The 25,148-nt window shown below is 43.9% G+C and overlaps 1 protein-coding gene across 1 annotated transcript; it reads left to right on the plus strand.

Annotated features, from left to right (window-relative positions):
• Positions 1-1,440: 1,440 nt before the first annotated feature.
• ACBD3 (acyl-CoA binding domain containing 3) lies at positions 1,441-22,517 on the plus strand. Its single transcript, XM_035111451.3, has 8 exons — positions 1,441-1,911; positions 11,524-11,665; positions 11,999-12,139; positions 13,436-13,594; positions 14,598-14,772; positions 16,992-17,181; positions 17,662-17,946; positions 20,194-22,517. The coding sequence occupies exons 1-8, from the start codon at positions 1,581-1,583 to the stop codon at positions 20,403-20,405; spliced, it is 1,635 nt and encodes a 544-aa protein (XP_034967342.3). The 5' UTR covers positions 1,441-1,580; the 3' UTR covers positions 20,406-22,517.
• The last annotated feature ends 2,631 nt before the right edge of the window (positions 22,518-25,148 follow it).

Here is a 25,148-nt window from a genome sequence, read left to right on the forward strand (position 1 = left end):
AGAAGAGGGGATCCCCTCTTTACCAAGGACAATTTCAAACCTGGAGCTGGCCTGAGTGGGACATCTCAACTTCCAAGAGCTTAGAATCATAGAATTGTAGAGTTGGAAGGGATCCTGAGGATCATCTAGTCCAGCCCTCTGCAGTACAGGAATAGGCAGCTGTCTCATATGGGGATTGAACCTGCAACCTTGGCTTTACCAGCACCGCGCTCTGCCCAACTTGGATGATATTTGAATGTATTCACATAAATTGCCTATCTGCTTCTCATTGCTCCACAGCGTGTTTTAGCATGGCTTTAGAATCAGAGAACTAGAAGGCACGTTCGTGATCATCCAGGCCAGGCACCCCCAAACTTCTGCCCTCCAGATGTTTTGGACTACAATTCCCATCTTCCCTGACCACTGGTCCTGTTAGCTAGGGATCATGGGAGTTGTAGGCCAAAACATCTGGAGGACCGCAGTTTGGGGATGGATGCCTGATCCAGGCCAACCCTCTCACTCGATGCAGGATCTGCAGTGCAGGTTGTTAACAACATCCCTGTCACATGGATGATATACGGCCAGTGCCCAAGCATGGAGCGGTAAAAAGGATAAATATTTTAAGTCCCAGACTAGATGTGTAGCCTGGGCTGTAAGCTTTATCAGTACTGGGTGATGGAGCAGGGAGACAAAGGTTATTTATTTCACTGTACTGTATCTGGAAGTCAGGGATGAGGAATGAGAGTGCTCCTCCTCAGATGCTGCTGCAGTACAACTTCCATCATGCATTACTATTGGCCCTGTTTACTGGGCTTGATGGAAGCTGACGGATGGATGGAAAGCAACATCTGGTGGGCCACAGGATCTCCCCATCCCTGGGACCATCCAGCTCTTGCAATATTTTTCTGAAGCAAATCCAGTGTTAAGAAGTTGCCCCCTCCTCCCTCCCCGCTCAAAAGAAGCTGCCTTAGTTACACTGGAGTCAATTTCACAGGCCCCTCTAGCTCAGCTTTGCCTCCAGCGGCTCCCCAGGGCTTCGGGCGGGAATCTCTCCCAGTTCCAGCCCTACCTGAATATGCGCGCGCGCGCGTGTGTGTGTGTGCATGCGTGCGTGTTGCACCAGAGACATTTTGCATGCAAAAACAGGCGCCCTGCCGCCGAGCTCCCTTTCCCGGTGCTTTTATGGAGCAAACCAACAGGTGCTGCTTCCCCTTTCTGCAGAGCCGGTAAGAGCAGCAGCAGCAGCAGCATCTGTTGAATGCCCGCTTCTCACGCGGCTGCCGAACGTCATAGAGACGCTACCGCCGCCGCCTCCCGGAAACGAAGAGGGCAGCCCTGCGCGTGCTTACTCGCAAGCAAGCTTCGCTAAGGCCTCTGGCGCAGCAACCTCTGGATCCGGTCCCTTGGCGAGGCCGAGGCCTTCCCCCTTTTTCTTTTTGCGAGGCTCGCCGGAAGCCTGGGCTCCAGAAGCAGCTCCTCCTGCTCTTCCCCTGCCTCCGCCCCGCTAGGCCCTTTCGGGTGCCGGAAGATCCGGGTCGCCGGGCGGCAGCAGGAAGTCGAGACGTGGCCGCCCTGCGGAGCAGCGGGGGGCGAGGCAGGCGATGGCGGCCGCGGCGGCGCTGAGTTCCGAGCGGCTGGAGGTCTCTATTGACGGCCTGACCCTGAGCCCGGATTCGGAGGACGCCCGGCCGGGCCAGGCGGAGGCGAGGCCGCTGCTCGCCCCCGGGGGCCGCGGAGGAGGCCGGCCAGGGGCAGCCGGAGCCCAGCCGGGGCAGCAGCAGCAGGAGGATGACGAGGACGGCGGCGGGGACAGCGACGGGGAGGTTGGCGGCGGCGGCGATGGCGACGACGATGGCGGGGTTCTGAGCCTGGAGCGGCGCTGGGGCTTCGGCCTGGAAGAGCTGTACGGCCTGGCGCTGCGCTTCTTCAAAGGTGACCGCGCAGGAAGTCCTGCGATCGCCCCGATCCCGACCCCCGTTCCCGGCCATCCTTCAAGGAGGCTTGGGAGATTTCTCTCTGCTTCCTCCTCCCTAACAACCCCGGTCCCCGAAGCTTTACAGAGTCCATTTCCAACGTCTTTTTTTAATCTTTCTGTGTAACCTCGAACCCTGGTTTGCAGGCTTGCCTCGTTTCTCTGTGCCTTGTGCAAATTTGAGGGGAGAAGAAGGCCTGCTTCAAAGGGTTGCTGTGAAGAAACGTCAGCGTTTTACTTTGCAGTAAAAGGGGAGTTGCTTTCTACAGAATGAGTTGGTGGGATTTAAAACACCCCCCCCAAATCTATCTATCTAATCCATGGGGCTGTTAATAGGAGGTGAGCTGTGGTTGCAAACCGTGTTTCTTCTGTGAAGGAGTAGCCTTTGGAAATTAGGCTTCGGTATGTTGAGTGGTACAGTATGTGGAATATGAACTCTGTTTTAGGAGACGTGGTCTATTCTTAAAGAAAGATGGTAGCTTAGGGCCTCATAACATTCATTCATTCATAGAGCTTGATGGCTGTTTTCCTGAAAACGTCATCAAAGGTGAAACTGGTTCTTTGTGGTCCTGGGCAACAACTCAGTCTCCCCAGGATGTTTTATGACAAAGTATGCCCTTAAGTAAAGTTGAAGGAAACTATGGGTAATATACATGCATGGGTAATATACATTTGAGGATGAGTCAGGTAAGCACATGTTTCAATGACAGAGGGGATCGCTTACTTGCTGATTTTGTTTGCTCAATTCAGCTTTTATTTGAGGCACTAATGGCAGTGATTTGGACTACTTAGTGTTAAAGGACTTAAGATTATTTTGTGAAATGGAAGCATCTTTGTGCTAATTAAAACAATATAAAGTGCTATGATGCTCTTAATAAAAGCACTGCTTACATCATGCTTGTTCAGATTCTGCCCTCAATTAAACTAACTTGCCATGGGGGGGGGAATATCATTTTGTCGGTGGCGGCTTAAGTTTAAAAACAACAACAAATTTCTTGTACTCATGAGCCTCCTATTTTGCATGAAAAGCAAAAGTGTGTTACTCTGCTGCAGTGTTACTGCTCTCCACTTCTCCCACAGTGTGGGTGAGCTGATCATGAGAAAAATAAAGGCAAAGTGAGTTGCCTTTTTCAGACTGAGTTTGCCCATCTGATGGGTGGATAAAAGAAGCTAAAATAAAAAACCCTTCTCTAGGCCCTGCTTTGTTTTATTTTAATTTTAATAACTTCCCTTCCCTTCTCTTTTTACATAAAAATGGATCCAAAGCAGCTCACAGAATCAAAAATGAAGCATCAAAACCACAAGTACAGAATACCTAACAACAAAGTACTGTTGTGGACTCATTTCTGCAACTCATATTACATTTGCAAGCACAGCAGCCTTTTCTGCTATATTGCTGTTCCTGGATGTTCTCTTGGAAATAGATATTGTGGCTTTCACATTAATAGTTGTCTTCCCAGGAGAGATGATTAATAGAATGCACTTGTAATCTCTAAATGAAACCCAAGAAAGACTCTTTCTAAAGGAATGGGGAGTCAACATCTTGTTATCAAGTGATCTGCAAAATCTTTTTTTTAAAAGATGCCAGTTTGCAATATCCTTCAGAGAGAACTTCAAAAAGAAAAAAGTACTATTGGTGTTGGGGTGAGTGGAAAGGGGTGTATACATGCAAATGAATATATATATTTGTGCAAGAATGTGGAGTGGCCACACCCACTGGCATGTGGCTTCTAGAAGCCTGGCCAAGGCCATGGGCCAAAAAATGTTAGGCATCCCAAGTTAAGACAGTCATGAGTACACTCAATAAATAAGAATTGCCCCTTTCATCTTTTTTCTAGATAGTGTTCTTCTGTGAGGCAGCACAATCCTGTGCCTTTTCCACTTGCAAAGCAGGCTACTAAACAAAGGATATAGGATTGCCACCATGAGCTACCCCTAGACAGAAAATGTGCTATTTCTTTCAAAATATGCTTTTAAAATGCATTTATTTAACATGTCAACAATCCACAGATGGTCAGATCTGGGGTATTGTATTTTGGATAAATGTTCAGGATCTTGCCACAACTGTGACTTGCTGAACTAAAAAAAATGGTTTTGTTTGCCCTAACCATTTGCACAGCAATATTCAGCTGCCTCACTCTCCATGATGAGAGTTCTGGATGCTGTCAGGGTTGTTGTGATTACTCTTGAGTAACAACCTTCCACATGCTTGTCTTTCAGACGTTTATTGGTGCACATTATTTACAGTGTAACGGACTGTTCATTCCATGTCTACCCACTCGAGTCAGATTCCTGCACTACCCCCCTCCGCGTTCGGGACCAGCATAAAAGCCTCGGAACTGAGAAGCGCCTCCCTTTCCTTCGCCTCCTTAATTCCGACGTCCCGGGGGGGGGGGGAACGGGTCTTCTGTCTGACCTATTCCTGTCCACTTTTTCCGCCTCTCTTCCTGCCTATGGAGCAGGGGCTCTTGGATGTTGCCAGAGCCTTGGCACTCCCTCTCCGTTTCCTGACTTCCCCCTTCAGACCCCTCGCTTTCATGACTGCTGGGTGACGGGCTGCTTCTGATGAGGGGGGAGGGTTCTCTATAATCCCTCCCCCTTACAGATGCATTAGTATCCATTGTTCAGAAGCAGCATGGCCTGAGCTGTCATTTCAGATCATTTGTCATGAATTAATTAATACTATAACTCAGACGATATGGTAGGGTATTGATATAAGATCCTACCCTACTGTCGATATAGTAGGGTGGGATCTTATAAGAAATGCTATTGCGTTTAATCAAAAGCTATTGCATTTGAAACTTCATACTTTACTGAATTAATTTAGTATCCTGTGTTGCTTTTACAGAAATTAATATGAACATTTTTCCGGTGTGAATAAAGTTATTTGAAAAGGACACATTCCTCTGATACCTTGTTTGTTCCTTATCAATGTTTTAACCAACAGTGTATGTGTGGTCATTGGGAGTTTGGAAATGCATTAGTTTAACTTCCTTGATAACATACTGTATTATCAATACTGTGCCATTTCCACTTAGAGTCGGGGTAGCAAAATGTGGTGTCCTCCAGTTCTTAAGGATTACAGTTTGCGATCTTTGGCTGTGCTGGCTGGAGCGTCCAACTTAGAAAATCTCTGGTACTAGGGCAAGAAAAGGAGGTAGGTTGGGGAGGCTGCTCCCATCATTCTCCCAGAATTGTCTTGGGGCGTATTCTAATTTCGTCTGACCTAGTTCCTAAAAATATTGAACTAGGTATAAAGAGCTCCCAACATTTTGAGAACACACCCTATACTTTGTGGAGATAGCAGAGTAAACCTAGGTCTGGACAAGTTGGATAAATCAGCACAAGGCCTTAATACACAAACCAGCTACAGCGTAAGCACCCTTGAATAGATGGTCACTGTTCAGTGAACACAATGGAATATGTGGAATGGCACTGAGTGTGTCTTAGATGGGGCTGATTTTTAACAGCCAAGGTAAAGCTGGTGCTTCTGTAAACTGTGAGCGAGAGGTCTGACTCTGAGATTCTTGCAGAGTTTTGTTTTGGCATCCTCAGTTTATGGGGAAGACCTGAATGGGACTGAAATGAAATGTAGGGCAGAAATTTTTCCACTGGCTGCTTTTCCTCTATAAATATGGATTGCTTCATAATGTTAATAACAGTGAATGGACTCAATACCAGCGAAATTGGGCAGTTTCAAACTTGTAACCTTTTTTAGCGGACGTTATGACAATGAAATGTACAGTGCTTTGGGCATCCTAAAACATATCTCAGTGCCTTAATTTATTATTTTTAAATGTAACAGCATTGTTTAAGGCAGTGCTTCTCAACCTTTTTTGGGCCATGGCACACTTGTTCCGTGAAAAAAAATCACGAGGCACACCACCATTAAAAAAGTTTAAAAAATTAACTCTGTGCCGCCCTATATTATAATTATGACTGTAAGAAACACTTGCCAAATATTGCTTTCCGGCGGGTTAGTGGTGTGTATTGGCGGCCGCCAGGCTCGTTTGCACTGAGCTTTGGGAAAGAGGAGGAGAAATATGGCTTTTCGGCGGGTTAGTGCTGTTTATTGGCGGCCGCCAGTCACGTAACAATGCAAATCGCCCTTTTCGTCACCGCACGTCGCGGCACACTAGTGTGCCGCAGAACAGCGGTTGAGAAACGCTGGTTTAAGGAACTGTGCCTTAAAATATTTACAAGCATTCTAATGAAAGCAAATTTCCAAAGAAAGCTTTACATGTGTGGTAATTCAGATATTTTTTTTAAAACATGGTATCAGATATTTCTATTACGTAGTTTTGACTACTTGAAAAATTACTCAAAATTTATATAAAATAAACATACTGTATTTTCTTTCTAAATAAAAATGCATATTCTAGTAGTTGGAATCGCAGTCAGTTGTAGGACATGAGGATATTTTCAAATTTAATTTTTTCTGTCCGCCCCCGCCCCCCCAAAAAAACCCAACACAGTGTAATGTCTCCAGAAACACAAGGTATCTTTGCATTGAAATGCTGAACTTTTGGAGACGGGAGCATTTAGGAGATTCATGTGTGTTAATGAATTCAAATAATATACAGTAGGTTGTAATCTAGAAGCCTCTTCTCCTAAGGGGCACAGAAAGATGCCATTTAGAAAGTACACTTTGTTTGATACAAGCCCTTGAACTTTGCATTCTCTCTTATCAGATTACCTTTATCTGTTCTCAGTGAAGGTCTTCCTTTCTTAATTGATTCTGTCTCTTGTTTCCTCCTCTCAAGCATCTTTCTGGTGAAAAAGAACTTGAACTTCACATTCTTTGTAGAGCTTGTTTACACTGCAACTTCCCCTTGTGTTGGTTCTGATGATATTTATTCTTCGAAAAATAAAACTTTAGTGAGTTAATCCAAATTTCGTTTAAGCAAAGTATCCAATAGAGGACATGATGCAGGCCAAAGAGAGTGAAGCCTCTTTATTGCCATCCAAATCCTAATTTACTGTTCAGGACAACCATAGTATGACAAGGTTATTCAATATCTCATGTTGGTAGTCATCCTGCAGTTAACAGTTACAGTATTTTCAAATATGACCTAAGACAAAAGGATAGTTTGGGGAGTTTCTTCAGACTGGAGAACATTCTTACAGTCCTGTGCTTTAATTTGCCTGATTGAAATACTGTAAATGGCTGCAAACCTTTAAGTAGCTACCATATTTTATAGATGCTTCCTAAGCCCTTTAAAGCCATCATGGCTTGAGAAAATTCTGAAACTGTGCTTGCAGTTGCATCGTGAACCTTGAAAGCTTGTTTCCAACCCGAGACCGATGCAGGAGGAAATGGCTTTAATGCCATACTTTTCTTTTACATCTAGCCTTATCAAGGGTTCTGGAGTACTCAGAAGCTTGCTCACAATTTATTGACATTTGGATTGTCCCAATAAACGTATTGCCTTACCGTGGATTTTGTAATGTTACCAAGCGCTCACCCCAGAAGTCACTTGCTTAGTTCTTTCTTGCATTTTCCACAGCATCCTTGAGCAGATAGATATGGTAGTCAGGCTCTTTTCTCCATTGAGCATTGGAATCTGATCTACGCCTAACTTGGTCATTACGGGGAACTCCCCGGTTGAAAGCTTGACACCATATGACAGAAAATGAACTTCTGTACAGGAACACTTTTAATCTTGATTCTTACGCTGAATCTGTAATGTGGCATTTGCATTTTATTTTATTTTTTGCATCGTTAACGGGCTTGTGCGTCTTGCCACAAGGAAATTACCATCTGGGTGACAGCAAACACTGTTCAGGCATATGTCCCAGAAAAGTCTACCTTAATTAAGCCACATAATCTGCAGCTATTAATGCATTTTAGCAGGTCCTCATCTAAGATGGTAAAAAACAGTTGCTGTTTTCCAGGGATGGGTGGCTCAGTAGTAGAGCTGCCCTTGCCTTTAATGTGTGCTTTCATTCTTTTCAAGTTATTGTAATTCTTCAAGCTGTTTTCTAGAAACAAGTCACTAAAAGTATGACCAGCACTACCAGAGTAGATTTGTGCATGTTTCTGACAGTTATGTGCACCTCTGCCTAGGATGATCAAGGCACTTGCCCTTCCTCTCCTTATAAAGGTAAAGGTAAAGGGACCCCTGACCATTAGGTCCAGTCGTGACTGACTCTGGGGTTGCACACTCATCTCGCATTATTGGCCAAGGGAGCCGGTGTATAGCTTCCAGGTCATGTGGCCAGCATGACAAAGCTGCTTCTGGCAAACCAGAGCAGCACATGGAAACGCCGTTTACCTTCCCGCTGTAGCGGTTCCTATTTATCTACTTGCATTTTGACGTGCTTTCGAACTGCTAGGTTGGCAGGAGCTGGGACCAAGCAATGGGAGCTCACCCCGTCACAGGGATTCGAACCGCCGACCTTCTGATCAGCAAGCCCTAGGCTCAGTGGTTTAACCACAGCGCCACCTGGGTCAAACAATTCTTAGAGGAGCTTGAGGAATGGTTCTTTTAAAAAAAGGTTTTAATACATGAAAGTATTGCCAAATACCTACTGTATATGTGTTTGTGTGACCTTTTGATAAAGATAAAAAATGTAGTCTCTCTTGGGAATAGAGAGGGAGTCTGTAAATACAGTACAACTTCTACTTACAATCATAATCCGTTCCAGAGGCCCGTCTGCTGAGCGAAACCAGATGCTAATAGAGGTGCTGTTCTGCACCTGCGCATTTGGGGGCAGCGCGCTTCTGTGCATGCATAGATGGTGGCAGCCGCTTGTGCGCATGCATAGATGGCGGTAGCTGCTTGTGCACACGGCAGAAGCTGTTTCCGCGCATGCGCGAATCGCGGCTAACCCGTTGTTTACTTCTGGTTTTGCCACGGTCGCAACTTGGAACGTCCGCGAGAAGAGGCGGATCTAAGTCAAGGTTCCGCTGTACTGAGGGCAATAGATCATACAGTGGTATCTCAGGTTAAGAACTTAATTGATTCTGGAGGTCCGTTCTTAACCTGAAACTGTTCTTAACCTGAGGTACCACTTTAGCTAATGGGGCCTCCCACTGCCACTGTGGCCGCGCGATTTCTGTTCTCATCCTGAAGCAAAGTTCTTAACCCGAGGTACTATTTCTGGGTTAGCGGAGTCTGTAACCTGAAGCGTCTGTAACCCGAGGTACCACTGTGCAATGCGTTGGGTTGCAGTGTTTATCTGTGGCACTTCCATGTAGAGCATGATTTGTAAAAGATAAGAACAGCATCATTGCTTGTATTATTGCTAGCATGATCACTACTAATAATATTGTGGTACATACTCCTGTTGCTGGAAGGGGCCTGCTCAATGCAGGAGGATGCAGTTGCAGCGTGGTGAATGCTGCCCTGGTGAATGAATCTGCAGTGTTATTAGGTCTTGTAAGAATGCTGCTTGAGTGGGTAAGGTACAGAGTTGGCATCTGGGTTAGCTGGGAGGACCTACTCTCTAGGGCTGTCTGTAAGGTCGTCCATTGTTGGTGGTGAGTTTGAGGCTCTCTTGGGGAAAGACATGCACCTGTCACCTGCCTTGAATTGCATCTGTTTCATTTGGCTATCATTGATACATTTGGGATTATTTCAGATGGTAGCTATAGGAGACCAACTGGTAGCTATAGGGAGCCAGTCGTTTGTGTTATTGATCCATGTTTTATGGTCTCGGTCCATGTTTACCAGTGTTTGCTTCTGCATGTATTTTGGGGGCTCACTAAACGTGCTAGCATTGGTTTTAACGTTCATCAAAACCAAAGCTGGGCGAGATGGACTGCTGTTTCAAAGTTGAGCCCAGATTAGAGTTTAAAATAGAACTGAAACTGAATTATAGCATGCTCTTTTCTGGTGGAGTGTAAACAGTTTCATTTGGTGTACACTTGGGTGGGGAAGTCAACCTTTTGAGGCTGAATTTATAATTGTGGGACACTTAAGAACTTAACGGCTGGCATTTCTCCTGGTCCTGGTTCAGAAGAGCGAGGTTAAAGTTGCAGAATGGGTTGTTATTTATTATTTATTTGCTGCGCAGCTTTTAATAAAGCCCTTTCAGGCCTGCCCGTCTCTGACTCTCTGCAACTGAATTAGCAGCCATTTTTGTGAATAATTCATCAAGCTGCTTTTTAATAATTAAAAGTAAAAGCCACTTGTTTGCTCCACTAACATTTTGGTAATTTTTACTATTTAAATCACATTCTGGAATGTGTAATATAAAATAAAATGAAGAATTAACTTCTGGGGAAGCTTCAATTCTAGCCAATAATCAAAATCAGGGTTTAAGTAATGGAAGCCATAAAGCAGCAGACAGGTACCTTTATAGAGAACAAAAATGTGACATAGAGAACCTTTATAGACAATTGCTTCCCTAGAGAGCTCATTCTTTATGGCCCTGTCTATACAATGTCAATCTTCTCTTTCTGTTTATACCATGTTTTTATCCCATCCTTCCAAGAAGCTCAAGATGGCATACATAACACACACACACACACACACCATTTTTTTTAATCCTTGCAGCAATCCTGTGAGGTAGGATGGGCTGAGAGATTGTGACTGGCTCAAAGTCGCCCTGTGAGCTACATGACTGATTGGGAATTTGAACCCAGGATCCCCCTGTTCTGCTTTACTACGCCATAATGGCTCTCTTTTGTCATTGTGAAACAGTGCTTCTGTTCAGCACAGACAGCATAAGATACAGGCTATGTGTACTGAGGCATTTGGGAACTCCTTTTGAAGGCTTCCCACGGAGCTCAGTGAGGCTAACTAGCAAGTGTGTCAGGGTAGGAATTTCAACCTTGCAGCCACATTTTCTGCATATTTACTCAAAGTAGACCCCAATGAGTTCACTTATTCCCTCACAGGTTTCTGTCCTAGGCCCATTGTTGTTAAATGTCTTTATAAACTACATGGGTGAAGGTATATTTGCAGATAACACTAAACTGGGAGGGGTAGCCAATGCCAGAATTGGGATCCAATATGGCCTTAACAGATTGGAGACCTGGGCAAAACTAACAGAATGAATTTCAGTAGGGGCAAATGTAAGATTCTATACTTAGTTAGAAAGAACCAGCTGCACAGATATAACATGGGGGAGACCTGGATTGTCAGTAGCAGGGCTTTTTTCAGCTAGAACTCACCGGAACTCAGTTCTGGCACCTCTCAGGTTGGCACCATTGTCATTCTAAGAGAACAAGGGAGGTGTTCATGATGAGTTCTGGGACCTCTTTTTCTAGAAAAAATAGCACTGGCCCAGTAGTATATGTGAAAAGGATCTATGGGTCTTAGTAGGCCATAAGCTTAACATGAGTCAAAAGTGTGATGCAGCAAATAATAATAATAATAATAATGCCATTCTAGACTGCATTAACAGAAGTCTAGTGTCCCTATCAAGGGAAGAAATAGTCCTGCTCTATTCAGCCTTGGTCAGACCACACCTGGAATACTGTGTCCGGTTCCAGGCACCACAATTTAAGAAGAATATTGACAAGCTGGAACTTGTGCAGAGGAGGGTGACCAAGATGATCAATGATCTGGTACACAGACCTTGGCCATATTTGTCTTTAAAGTAATGTTATCCTTTATCTTCAGAAAAAGATGGCAAAGCATTTCATCCAACATACGAAGAAAAACTCAGACTTGTGGCACTGCATAAGCAGGTTCTGCTGGGACCTTACAATCCAGACACATGTCCTGAAGTTGGATTCTTTGATGTCCTGGGGAATGACAGAAGGTAAAAAGCTATTGAATTTTATGGATCTGTCTGTAGAAGAGACATTTTGGCTTGCTTGACTGGAATATTTTTTCCTGTACAATCTCCAAGACGTGAACTGTTGTATGAGAATCCCCTCTGCAGATATAGCTTGTGTGTCAGCTTTCTGTTGGGTTCTCTTCCCTTTGGCTAAACTAAGGAGAGATTGCTATTCAGTTCACAGAGTGCAGGATTTCAGAAGCCAAGCATAGTTCCCATATTGTCTCCCAACTTGATAAATCAGTGCTTTCATTCTGTGTTTATACATGCTGTTTGCTAGACAAAATGCAATGGTACTTGCCTTTTTCCCTGCAGGAAAGAATGGGCTGCCCTTGGAAACATGGCAAAGCAAGACTCCATGATAGAGTTTGTAAAGCTACTAAATAGGTGCTGCCATCTCTTCTCAACATACGTTACCTCCCATAAAATAGAGAAAGAAGAACAGGAAAAGAAAAGGTAAGCTTCTTGTGCCTCTCTGAAATTGGGTGGGAGTTCATAAAGTGTGTTTGTGTTCCAGCTCTCATATCTAACAGTCACTTAGTTAGATCCCCATAGGCCATTCTTGTCAATCACTGAACATCACAATGATGTGAGGTGACCCAGAGTTACATTTATCCTTTGTGGGTACAGTTCCAGCCATGTCTGCAGAGCAACATCCTTTATATCACCAGCTTGAATTCATACTGGTAAAACAAAGGAATATTTGTGCCAACTTCCTGTTAGTACCGATCCCAGTTGGGCCTGCTGTCAGTGTCAGTTACTTGGTCAACAGTGCTGACAGCAAGCCCAGTCTGGACAGGGATCAACTCTGCTATGGAACTCTGTAGTGCAGTTGTGAACTCCGCCATGCAGCTGATCCCATGGCACTTGCTATAACTGGTGATCAGCTGATTGGCGCTGATGGCAAGCCTCCCTTGCCAAAGAACAATCAGTGTACTTTAAGGCTCCCAGTTGTTTCACTACAACCACATCTCTACTTGCTCCACATCCGATGTCATGTATGACTTCAGGTATGGGGTAGGTGGGCATGTTTTGGGGAAGACAGCCTTGTGGACCCAATTGGGACCTGCGTTAAATAAGTTTGTTAAAAATAATTTGGCCTGTGGACTGCAGATTCCCCATCTCTGATACAGTTCTTCAACTGTTTTTAATTGCTTTTTAACAAATCTTTTTATGGAGCTGTGAATTGTAGTGCAGTTTTTCCTAGCTTTGAAGGCAGATAGTTTCTTGTCTTGAAAATAATAGTTTTACAGGAAAATGCAGGGTAAAAGTTTACATGATACCCAGATATTTTACTTTTTTCTACCATTATGGGTGAATCTTATCTAACGTTTACATGTGGTTTAGATTAGGAGCCTCATCTGTTTAACTTCTGAAATTCTAGGAAGATATCAGTATATAATTTGCATACTTGTTGAAAAGTTGAACTTTGTGCCTTACACTGTTCCTTTGCTTACGTGCTGGTGCCATCCTTCACAATATTTCATATTGCATGGAAACAGTTCCTTTCTATAAGAGTTTAGAACAGGGGTCACCAACACTTAATGAATTTTGAGGATTTGAGGGGGGGGGTGCCAGTCACAAAACGGCTGCCATTGGGGTGTGGCATGAGAAAAGGCTTAACTTTTTTGAATTTCTGCCTAGAAGTTAAAACAGAAGCAGAAAGCTGCACTAAATGGGAGGGTAAAACAGCAGCTCTTTGGGATTCCTATTGCTTGGTGTCCAAATGTCTGGTAAACATGGCTGTTACAGGAGGGAAGAGGAAGAACGTAGGCAACGTGAAGAAGAAGAACGAGAGCGTTTGCAAAAGGAGGAAGAGAAGCGCAGACGAGAAGAAGAGGAGAGGCTGAGAAGAGAAGAGGAAGAGAGGCGGCGGATAGAAGAAGAGAGGCTCCGAATGGAGCAGCAGAAGTAAGGAGTCAGCAGGACGCATCCCTTGTTCATTTATCACCCTTCCATCCCATCTTGCTGAAAATAACCTCTGTACATGGGGTTATCCTCTTTTATTCTTACAGTAATCTACGGCTGAGGAAGTGGTGACTTGGCCAAGGCCACACAGTAAGCTTTACAGCTGAGCGTGGATTTGAGCCTGTATCAAATTCCGCTGTCTGTGCAATATACCCTACGCCAGTGGTTTAAACATCTGCCCTGCCTCCATATCTTTGTAGTTTAAACACTGTAGTGTTTGTAGTTTAAACACTGTTTATCGGAAGCTTATTCCCATCTAGTATAGCCAAAGCATTTCCTCGGTGATGAGTCCAGTTGTTCCCGCCCCTTAAATCCTGAAAGGGGCATATTACTTGCCTACATGGCAATTTGTGTATAAAAATGAGTATTTAATTAGGGCTCCAATTATACGAAAAATCACATGCTGAAAAAGTAATGAAAGTTGTAGGTTGGATTACTTATGAAGTAGAAATTCCTTATCTGGCTGGTTACAAGAGAACTTTCCAAATGATGGATAGGACCACCTATGGAGTGATATACTTTCTCATGGTTGAGTTGTCTATTCCAAAAGTGGGCCCTGAAATGACTAATGCAGAACCTCAAGGGAGTTTCATTTTGACAGAAGCTGGAACCACCAAGTGAGTTTTAGACAGAATACACATTCTGGCAGTAAGTCCCCTTAGAATCCGTCTTGTTTAGAAATCAACCGCATTTAGAAAATTTGATATTTGGATTTTCATGGCGTAGGAAGGACTCTTTCATAGCTAACAAGGCTCTGCCTTACGATTTGGTGTCCCCCTAGCACTCCCCTCATCCTTGTCATGTTTACCCAGCTATTATGTTTCCCGAAATAAATGCCAAGAGTTTCATAGTTTAATTGCAATAACAAATGTGTTGTGTTTGAAAATTTGACTCCTCAAATAGCCCTTCAGAGTTGTATTTCAGGGTAACTTTGTCCCTAATCTAGACAGCAGATCATGGCAGCACTGAACTCTCAAACGGCTGTTCAGTTCCAACAGTATGCAGCCCAGCAGTACCCAGGCAACTACGAGCAGCAGCAGGTCCTGATTCGGCAACTTCAGGAGCAGCACTATCAACAGTACATGCAGCAACTTTATCAGGTCCAGCTTGCACAGCAACAGGTATATGGCACTATCTTGGTAGTGCAGCTTATAGGATGATAGATGTATATCTGACTTTGGAGACGTCAGTGAGACCATTTGGGGGTTTTTTTGCAGTTAATGGTGAAGGTGGAAATACAAATTCTAATGGTGTATCGCAGAGATGGCCAACTCCCAAGCGACTGCAATCTACTCATAGTTAAAAACTGGCAGTGATCTACCCCCTTTTTGGGGGTCCAGGTCCAGGTTGTTGAGCTTTTTAGGGGGGCATTTTTTAGGGGTTCAGGTCAAAGTTTTTGAGGGGGTTTTTTAGGGAGGAGGAAAGCGCCGTTTTGAGGAGCTGCAGGGCGAAAATGTTGAGCTTTTTTTAGGGGAACCATAGTTGTTGAGCTTCTTTGGGGGGAGCCAGTGATCTACTACAGACATCCAGTGATCTACCGGTAGATCACAATCTACCTGTTGGGTGTGCCTGGTGTATCGGATTTATAAAATTCTTTCTGAAAAGTGTATCCAGTGTTTCTGCATTCTTTCTGAAGAAGGTTAAGAATCTATTAACACACACACGCTGATTTGTCTGTGCTGACCTTATTACTCAGACCTTTCTAGAAATCTTGAAAGCAGGTATTTTGTACTAGAGTTGGGGTCTTTTCTGAGAGATCTCTAGGGTGATTTGCAGTAGATTGGTTAAAGGTAAAGGGACCCCTGACCATTATGTCCAGTCTTGACCAACTCTGGGCTTGTGGCGCTCATCTCGCATTATTGGCCAAGGGAGCCGGCCTACAGCTTCCAGATCATGTGGCCAGCATGACTAAGCCGCTTCTGGCAAACCAGAGCAGCACATGGAAACGCCGTTTACCTTCCCACCGGAGAAGTACCTATTTATCTACTTGCACTTTGACGTGCTTTCGAACTGCTAGGTTGGCAGGAGCTGGGACTGAGCAACGGGAGCTCACCCCCTCGCAGGGATTTGAACCGCCGACCTTCTGATCAGCAAGCCCTAGGCTCTGTGGTTTAACCCACAGCGCCACCTGGGTCCCTTGGCAAGGGTTACTGACTTCCAATTGCTAAACAGTAGCAAACAGCAAAGTAACTTCCCTCACAAAATAAAAGTACTGTTTTGTGTGAAAGTACTGTTGAACTGGTTCTTTCACAGAAAACAATGTTCAGAACTCGGAATATTCTCAGATGCACCCTCTTCTTTAATTCATATTTCACACCTGGTTCTGATTAGTAAGTCATGGGGTTCTAGTAAAAAGCAAAATAGATCGGGCAAGACTGAAGTCCGCCCACCCCTCTCCTAGAAAAAAACAGTGAGATTAGAAATAAAATACCCCTCTGACTGCTGTTTAGAGAGATTTTACGCACCCATCAGGAAATAGAACACCCTGTCTTCTCTTTAGTGATTGGTCTCTAAAGAACAGAGAGAGATAGCATTTATCTCCTGATCAGATCAGGAAATCTTGCTATGGGACTTTGAGGGCCCCTTGAGGGGCCGGATCCAGCCCATGCGCCACAAGTTAGCCGCATCCATGTGCCACAAGTTAGCCGAAGGTTGGGTTGACTTCAGTGTGAAATAGGCACTTTCCAAAGACTAGCTTGAACTATATGTTGTTCAGAAGCAATTCAGGCAAATAAACACATAGCACCTTGGACATAACAACTACTGGAGAGATTGCTTTTAAAAAAAAATGGCATTCAGAGATTGGAGAGGATCACCGTTATTCTATGTTAAACGTAACACTCAGGTTCAGTTCTCAAGTGGACATCCAGTTTCTGCTACTCTGCATAGCATTAAACACTGCTATTCTAATCAGCAGGGGGTTTGATGCTTCATCTCTTAGTCCCATATGCCTCAAACGATCTGACAAGTCATGCTCCGGTCTAGTGTTTTAACTCTGCCAGTGTCCCATCCCCTTCAAACTGACTTACTGGAATCTGGCATCTGGCTGCCTCATTTTGTTCTGCTCAAACATGATCGTAGATCAGGCATCCCCAAACTGCGGCCCTCCAGATGTTTTGGCCTACAACTCCCATGATCCCTAGCTAACAGGACCAGTGGTCGGGGAAGATGGGAATTGTAGTCCAAAACATCTGGAGGGCCAACGTTTGGGGATGCCTGTAGTAGATTCTTTGCAACTTCCACCTACATATTTCCCACCAGTAGCACTCTGCAAACTTCTCCAAAATGTGCTCTGCATCTTTCATTGCCCTTAGATTTTGCTTTGGCTTTTAATTTGTAGGCAGCTTTACAAAAGCAGCAGGAAGCGGCAGCCACAGCGGGGACTTCAGTTACTTCTGTATCAAAAGCAAGCCCACCTAACATAGGGGAAATCCCATCGGTTAATGGACAGGCTAGTGCACATACAGACAGTCCTGAAAAAGACCCGGAAACTGACGCTTTAGAAGCAGCACTGGAGAATGGACCAAAAGGTAAGAGTAAAGATTCTTCTACTCTGAAAGAAACTACTTCCATGTTTCTGGCTGCTGAATCTTTTGTAGCATTCTGCCTTTGGCAACTAATGACCCCAACTTAGTATGGCCATGCAAAACACACTCTTTCATCTGTGAATCAGCAGTTTCCCACTGCTTAACTAAGGAGCATTGGAAGAAAAAATTGGGTATTGCACTTTCCTGTTGTGTCTACGTTATTGCAGGGCTGTAAGGCAGCATATATGGTATAGGGTGAAATATACAAAAGCAGACTTGGTTAAACCAGCCTTCAAGCGAGAGAGGCTATGAGATGGTGACCAGATGAGGCTGATTTTCCTCGGCTTCAGAGGAATCTGCAAGGAGGGAGGCCTTCCCGTGTTGCCCCTTATTTGCAGGGGACGTTTTCTAGGATACTGCAACATAATTATCTGTCTGAACTATAAAACTGAGGATTTTTTGGGTCTCCCTCCTTTTTTTTAGAATCTGTTCCAGTCATAGCAGCACCATCCATGTGGACACGACCCCAGATTGCAGACTTCAAAGAGAAGATCCGCCAGGATGCAGACTCTGTGATTACGGTTGGCAGAGGAGAAGTCGTGACCGTTCGTGTACCAACTCATGAAGAGGGCTCTTATCTCTTCTGGGAGTTTGCTACAGACAATTATGACATTGGTTTTGGGGTATATTTTGAATGGACAGACTCCCCTAACACAGCAGTCAGCGTACATGTTAGTGAATCCAGTGAGGACGAGGAAGAGGAGGAAGGTATTTTTTATTTTATATACCTCGTAGGGGTTTGAGTCATGAAAGAAGCTGTAGCAGGCTTTGCATTACATTTTCTGTCATCTTGGAATTTAGAAAGGTGGTCCCCAGTGTGTGCAGGCAAGTGAGACATAGTGATGGAAAACCCTGGAATGATGTGGGTTAGCTAGTGTGGGAAAAGAAATATTTCGTAGGAGCCATTTAAGATAAGTTAAATGGCCTTCACTATGATTTTATGCAGCCTTGATTGGCAGCAAGGTTCCAGGATGTTGGTGGTTCTCCTGCTATATAGCCTTAACAGGAGACCTCTCAACTTGGAGGGAATTTCCAAACTACTGCAGAATTAAAATCAATTGGAAAGTTGTTATTGCAATAATAATAATAACAACAATAATTTATTATTTATACCCCGCCCATCTGGCTGGGTTTCCCCAGCTACTCTGGGCGGCTTCCAACCAAATATTAAAACAGTACAGCATTAAACATTAAAAACTTCCCTAAACAGGGTTGCCTTCAGTTGTCTTCTAAAAGTAAAAAATAATTATTCTTATTATTTGTCTTCTAAAAGTAGATGTCGTCTAAAAGTAAAAAATAATAATAATAATTACAAACATGAAGTCTCAGTGCTTAGAGCTCAGTTGTTCAAGTTGCCATGACACTCCTGGCTCTAAACTCAAAGAATACAGGTTTGTGTATAGGCCCTTGCTTCCAAGTCCCACTTTCATATTTTGCCGTCTTGTAATTACCTAGTAACTTTTCTTTCTTACCCTTTGTGGTTATGTGTGACTTTGCAGATCCTCTGTTCCCTGTAACTGGGGAAGATTGCATTGTGGGACCATTTTCCAACTGAGCGATGCTGTGCTTTGTTGTCTCTGTACATTGCTTAGATTCTAAACCTTTGACTAGGAAGTATTGGTCCTTGTAGTGTGGGAGGAAAGAACATCTGTGGATGTTGGAGCTGTACACCTGTGGCTTTTGCTCACTCCAACTTTATGCTAGGATCTTGTCAGCTTCCATATAACACGACACTTGGGCTGACTGACTTGCCAGCTTTGACATTAGCTCTTGTGTGCTTCATGCTCCAGTTTAGTTATGAATAAAGTGTTGAAATTAATAGTAGCCCATTTTCAGCTATTTCCTAATGGGAATAACAAGCTATTATCTATATCTCTACAAGCTGTAAGGTAAAGGTAAAGGGACCCCTGACCATTAGGTCCAGTTGTGACCGACTCTGGGGTTGCGCGCTCATCTCGCATTATTGGCCAAGGGAGCCGGCGTATAGCTTCCAGGTCATGTGACCAGCATGACAAAGCCACTTCTGGCAAACCAGAGCAGCACATGGAAACGCCGTTTACCTTCCCGCTGTAGCAGTTCCTATTTATCTACTTGCATTTTGACATGCTTTCGAACTGCTAGGTTGGCAGGAGCTGGGACCAAGCAACGGGAGCTCACCCCGTCACAGGGATTCGAACTGCCGACCTTCTGATCAGCAAGCCCTAGGCTCAGTGGTTTAACCACAGCACCACCTGGGTCCCTATCTGTACAATCTTTATATCTTTATATCTGTACAAGCTGTAGGATGGACCAATTCTGTCCAAGTGTGATTGAGGACCTTTGCTCCTATTGACATCAAGTTGGTCTTAGAATCAGTAACTGGGAGTTTGCTGATAAGTCACCTAAGCAATTTTTAAAATTCCCCTTTAGCATCAACTATTACAAAAAGTCCACCATGTATGCAAAGGTATGGTACCTCTTAGTAGTAAAGGAAGAACCAAAGCCATGACCTTTAGAGCATAATTCTATTGCTCCCTAATAGTGGTAGAAATGCCTGATTTGGAAGGGGGAAATAAGCTATGAAGTGATGGAACAAAACATAACACCTCCATTCTCAGGGCATGTTGGCGAAGCCTGCAGTACAGAAGCCCAACTTGTTCAGGATAAGGTTTCCCAAGAGGGGAAAAGAAGGGATTAACCTCAGTTGCTTCTATCAAAATGTTGATGTGTTAGCATTGTGCCTTGGTAATCTTGCTCAAAATCCTCCTTGTGAACAGTTGGTCATCACTGTTTTCTTTATAGTTGTAGCCCAGATGAAAATGTGCTGTTTTGCTTTTGTTAAATTAAACAAGCTGCTCGTGTCTTTGCTGTGCTTCCTGCGGATTAATCCGCCCTGACCATGAAGAATTGGTTGCAGAGTTTGTTTGGGCTGCTGCATTTAGTGACTAATGCTTTGTTTCTGACTCTTTTCCTCAGAAAACGCTAGTAGTGAAGAAAAAGCCAAAAAGAATGCCAACAAGCCTCAACTAGATGAAATCGTGCCTGTGTACAGACGAGACTGTCATGAAGAAGTGTACGCTGGCAGCCATCAGTACCCAGGAAGAGGGGTCTATCTCCTTAAATTTGACAACTCCTATTCATTATGGAGGTCAAAAACAGTTTACTACAGAGTCTATTATACTAGATAAAGATCATCATATCGTGTTGGAGGCTGGGCAGAGGACGTCATATTGTTTGGAACTTCTGTCAAGCATACTGGACTTTTTGACTCTGTTACCCTGTCTGATGTATATCTGTATGGCGTGTGTGTGTGTGTGAACTTGGAAACTGGGAGTTGAGGTTTCTTCTGAAGCTCAGTGTTAATGCAGCTAGTGAGGTTAGGATCTCCCCCCACCCCCCGTCCTCTCTGCTGACCTGGTTACTTGCCAGAGCTTTCAGACAGAAGGTCATGCAAAATGACATAGATGGACTTTTTAAAAAACCCTCAAACTCTTAAACACACACACAAAGAGGAGGAGGAAATGTTTCATTGGGGGCAGTCGGTATGATGTTACCTGCCCTAGTAAGCATTGACCGTTAAAAAAAAACCCAACCTGTTAGTTGTTCATTTGAGAGTATCAGCCTTATTTGTGGAGGGGGAGCCAGATGCAATCTGCACTGTAGCAAGCAAGTTTCTTAAAGCTGTATTTGAATGTCCAGATTTTTACACCATTAAACTTGAAACCTTTAGTGGATGCAGTTTAGAAACTGATTTGTCTTGTGTTCTCATTCAAGAAGTTATCTGGCACCTCTCTGGCCAAACATCATGCTGCTGGATGAGACATAGAAGGTATGTATGCGCGTGCAAGCAAAGAACAAGTCTGTATGTACACATCAGGGAATTACTACTTTTTAACTGCAAAATTTGGAGAAAAGTAACAATTTAGGGCGCCAACTACACGAGACTTTGCTTCCCCAATATCTGCTGCAGATCCTGAGACCAAGTTATGTGCAGGATTTTGACTTCTGAGCTGGATCATAAATACCTTGACATTTGGATAATCCTCCAGAAGCATTCCTGTACATATCACATTCAAATAAAGGAGTTTTCCCTTTGTGTGCAATTTATTGTTGAGTTGGTGAAAAGGCAGGTATGTGTACAAGACGTTCTGTTGTTGTACTTATCTCTTGCAATCATATGGGTAGGCTTCAAATTAGAACCAGTTATCTGCACAGCTATTCAGGTTCTTCTGGGGCCCTTCTTTGTAAACCCGAGTTGGCACTTTGTGCATCTACATAATTAAAGAATGTCTGAACTGTTGTAGGAATTAATGTTGCACTAATGTTATGGAAATCACTGCCAGGAACACACTCATTTTAGTTTTTATTCAGGTTGCATTTGTGCACTCATTCTAGCACCCTTTAATCCTAGTTGGTAATTATGTGTTGAAAAGAAATGTAAGATGTTCTTTCAGATAAACAAGTTAGCTTTGTTCTAATTCGCATAGTGAGTTTAGAGCGAAACTGCAAAATTGTGTGTTTTCTCAGCCGTGACTAAGGTTGGTGGGGGTTTGGGCCTTTGCAGCAACGTAACTTTTGTATAGAACCATGTTTCTGAGAAACAAGGTGGAGTTCAGGTATTTCGGAAATGACTTGTGTAAGTTTGTGATTGCATGAGGAATGCAAACCCCTCCCCCCCAACAAAAGTTTGTTTTGCAGCAAAATATCTATGGATTAGCTGCAAGCATATATATTCTACTAGAAGTGGGTCTGTTGGGATTCAGCGGGGTTTATGTTTGAATATTTGTACATACATTTATATTTGAGGTTTCCTCCCTCCCCTTATTTCACCTTATGGAGGTGGTTTTCCAAAAAAGCACTAAATTACTCCATCTCATTTGATTTTAGCATTGCCTTACAAGCTTTTGTCTAGTTAGTGCTGCTCCAGTCAATTCAAATCAGTTCTGCTCTAACATGTTTCATTCTCACATGTACATAAACACATGGAGTTAGGATGTAGCTTCTTTTTTAAAGCTGTATTTAAAGGTTCTAAAAATAAATAAATAAATAAATAAATAGAGGAAGGCACTAATTCCATTTAGCACATTAGATTTCTTTTTTGTCCATACAAAATTATGATTTAACAAACTGTTGGGAAGCGGTATATGTTTTCTTGTAAAAAGCAGTAATTTTTACTGTCAAGCTTTGGATATCCAAACTCCAGAAAAATGCCTCTGACTGTTGATTAGTACAGAAAAAGTGCGCTTTCGAAATACCTTGGAATAATATATTTAATCTGAATTAAAATTGCTTATATGGAATCGCTTGGCTTCTTCTTAGCACTACCAGCATTACTACAGATTTGGAACAGGGTCGAAGACTTCTTTACAGAAGCAAACTTTTGACCCCTACTGAGATGATGGGGACTAGTGGTTTCATCAGCATGCAACCAGGTTTGCAGACACATGCCTAGTAACAACTTTGCATGGCGTATTACAATTGTGAACATTTTCCTGCTTCCAGAATTCAGATTACTTCATGGAATATTGGAACCTTTTCTGGGAGGGGGAGGCAATGCAGCAATTACACTTAGCAGCCCATGCCAGCATGACTGGTGATCAGGGATGATGGGAGTTGTAATCTAGCAATATCCGGAGCACCACCACTTACTCTCTTTTTTAATAGCTGAGCCACAATGGCCACATCCTGGAAAAGAGGTGCAGGATAATAGTGGGAAGCGATAAGAGGCACGGTGGCCAAGCCTGTAGAAAGGAACAGCTGTGTGTACATTATGCTTTCTGCAAGGATTATAAGTAGGCACGTAGCTCCCAGGCGTGTCTGGAGGGGGAAGGGATGCTAATTTACATGCTATTGCAAGTTACGGCTTGTGCCTTCAGCCACCAGGTGGTCTCACGGGTGAATTGCAATCCACATGCTAATGGGAAATTCACGAAAAAGGAAGAAATGGTAAAAAAAATTCCAAAGCTAGGCGTTAAGACGGAGCTCGAAACTCCCAGCAGCCACGAAAGCAGCAGCACCAAATCAAAGAGTTTGCCAAGGAATGGCTTCATTTTGCTCGGCGACAAAAAGTGATCGGAGATTAAGCGGGAGAAGCTTCAGGGCCTAAGGAGGGTAAAGCATGCTGGGGGGGTGGGTGCCACTGCAGAAAAAATACTGACCCCCCCGCCCAATGATCTTTGCAAGGATTGGGTGGGGGACCTCAGGGCTGGAGGCTGAATGTGGCCCTCCAGGCCTTTCCATCTGGCCCTTTGATTGTCTTTATGGAGGATAGAGAAGTCTGTGTATGTGCCAAAAGCAGTCTACTGCACCAAGATGAAAAGTACATTCATTGCTCTGCCTGCTTTTTGCCTCTGATGCCAGCAGCCAGAAGCATGTGACCCACATAGGGATGCCCAGAAGGGAATGTGGCCCTTGGTCTGTAAAATGTCCCTTCCCCCCGAGCAATGTTGCGGAAGAAAGCATCTCTGAGAACAAGGTGGTTCACACAGAAGAAGACCCCCTTACGATGGGTCCTCAACAAGACCTCCTGCCCCTGCCAATTAAAAAGGAAAGACATTAAACTTTTTGTTTGTGACCATTTATATGTTTTTTTGGGGGGGGTGTAGGTGTGTTGCCTATTTGGGTCAGGGGAGATCCTGAGCATCATTTTCTTCTGTGAGATGGTTATCGTACCAAATGTGCTCCAGATCCCGGAAGGGTAAGGCCATTGAGAGATTTATAGCATCTCCACTTCAAAATGAAAGCTAATAGGCAGCTGAAATGGAGTAGGTGTAAAATGCTCCTTGTGGCCGGCTCAGCCTTGCCTGGGAAATTGAGCTGCGGGGAATCTTCACTAGCCACAGCTGCTGGGTTGCTTTCCGAGGCAAACCCAAGCAGAACACACAGCAGCCGTTGATTCAAGAGGTTACTGCAGACTGTGCTGGCAAGAGCCCTCTCTGCCTCCACCTTGGTGGGGGAAGAGTAGTTTTCCCATGCAGAACTATGTTTCAGGTTCACAGTTTTAAAAAAACTGAAGAGAAATTCTTACGCATCGTACGGTACAGTACCAGGTTTAATTCTCTTGCAAACACATTTGAGCTTGTCCTAAAGTTCTTGCCGGTAATGATGAGGTTCTGAAACATGTCTCCCTCCATCTGGTTTGCTTCTCATTTTGTTGCTTTCTTGTGTCTTGTTCTCCCCCCTTCCATATACCCCCCCCACACACTACTTAACGAAACACGCCGAGGGCTAAAATGTATTCATTCCATTCAGCTTTGCAGAGATTAAAGTTACATAATAATGTAAAGCCGGGAAACGACTCCATATTCTCCCTCATCTGAATCAAGCAACGCAGGGACAGTTGGTGGCTAAGAGAACCGTTGGGCTAAAAGTGGCCAAGTGTGCGTGAGTCTCTCTCTTTCTCTCTTTCTCTCCAGCTGATTCTTCCCAGCATGTGATCCTTTCCCAATTTGCCCCATCTGTACAGCAGCCTTAATTTACAGAAACCGACTGCTTTTCAACACACTTGCCATAGGTGGCAAAGAAAAAGCAATTTTGAATGCAATGATGTAATAAGGAGTGGGAATTACTTATAACAGGGTTTCCCAAACTTTGGTCCCCAGCTGGTTTTGGACTACAACTCCCATCATCCCTAGCTAGCAGGACCAGTGGTCAGGGAGGATGGGAATTGTAGTCCAAAACAGCTGGAGACCAAAGTTTGGGAAACTCTGGCTTATAAGATGGAGCCATCTAACTCAGTATGGATGATCCCATCAGATGTCAAAGAGAAAAACAGCTACCCGATTTTTAGAAGACACCTGAAGGCACCTGTTTAGGGACGCTTTTAATGTTTAATCAATTATCTTATTTCATTTTTCTGTTGGAAGCCACCCAGAGTGGCTGGGGAAACCCAGCCAGATGGGCGGGTATAAATAAATAATATATATTATTAT

Source organism: Zootoca vivipara, chromosome 3 (assembly GCF_965207765.1).
Source record: "Zootoca vivipara chromosome 3, rZooViv2.hap1.1, whole genome shotgun sequence".
Lineage (NCBI taxonomy): Eukaryota > Metazoa > Chordata > Lepidosauria > Squamata > Lacertidae > Zootoca > Zootoca vivipara.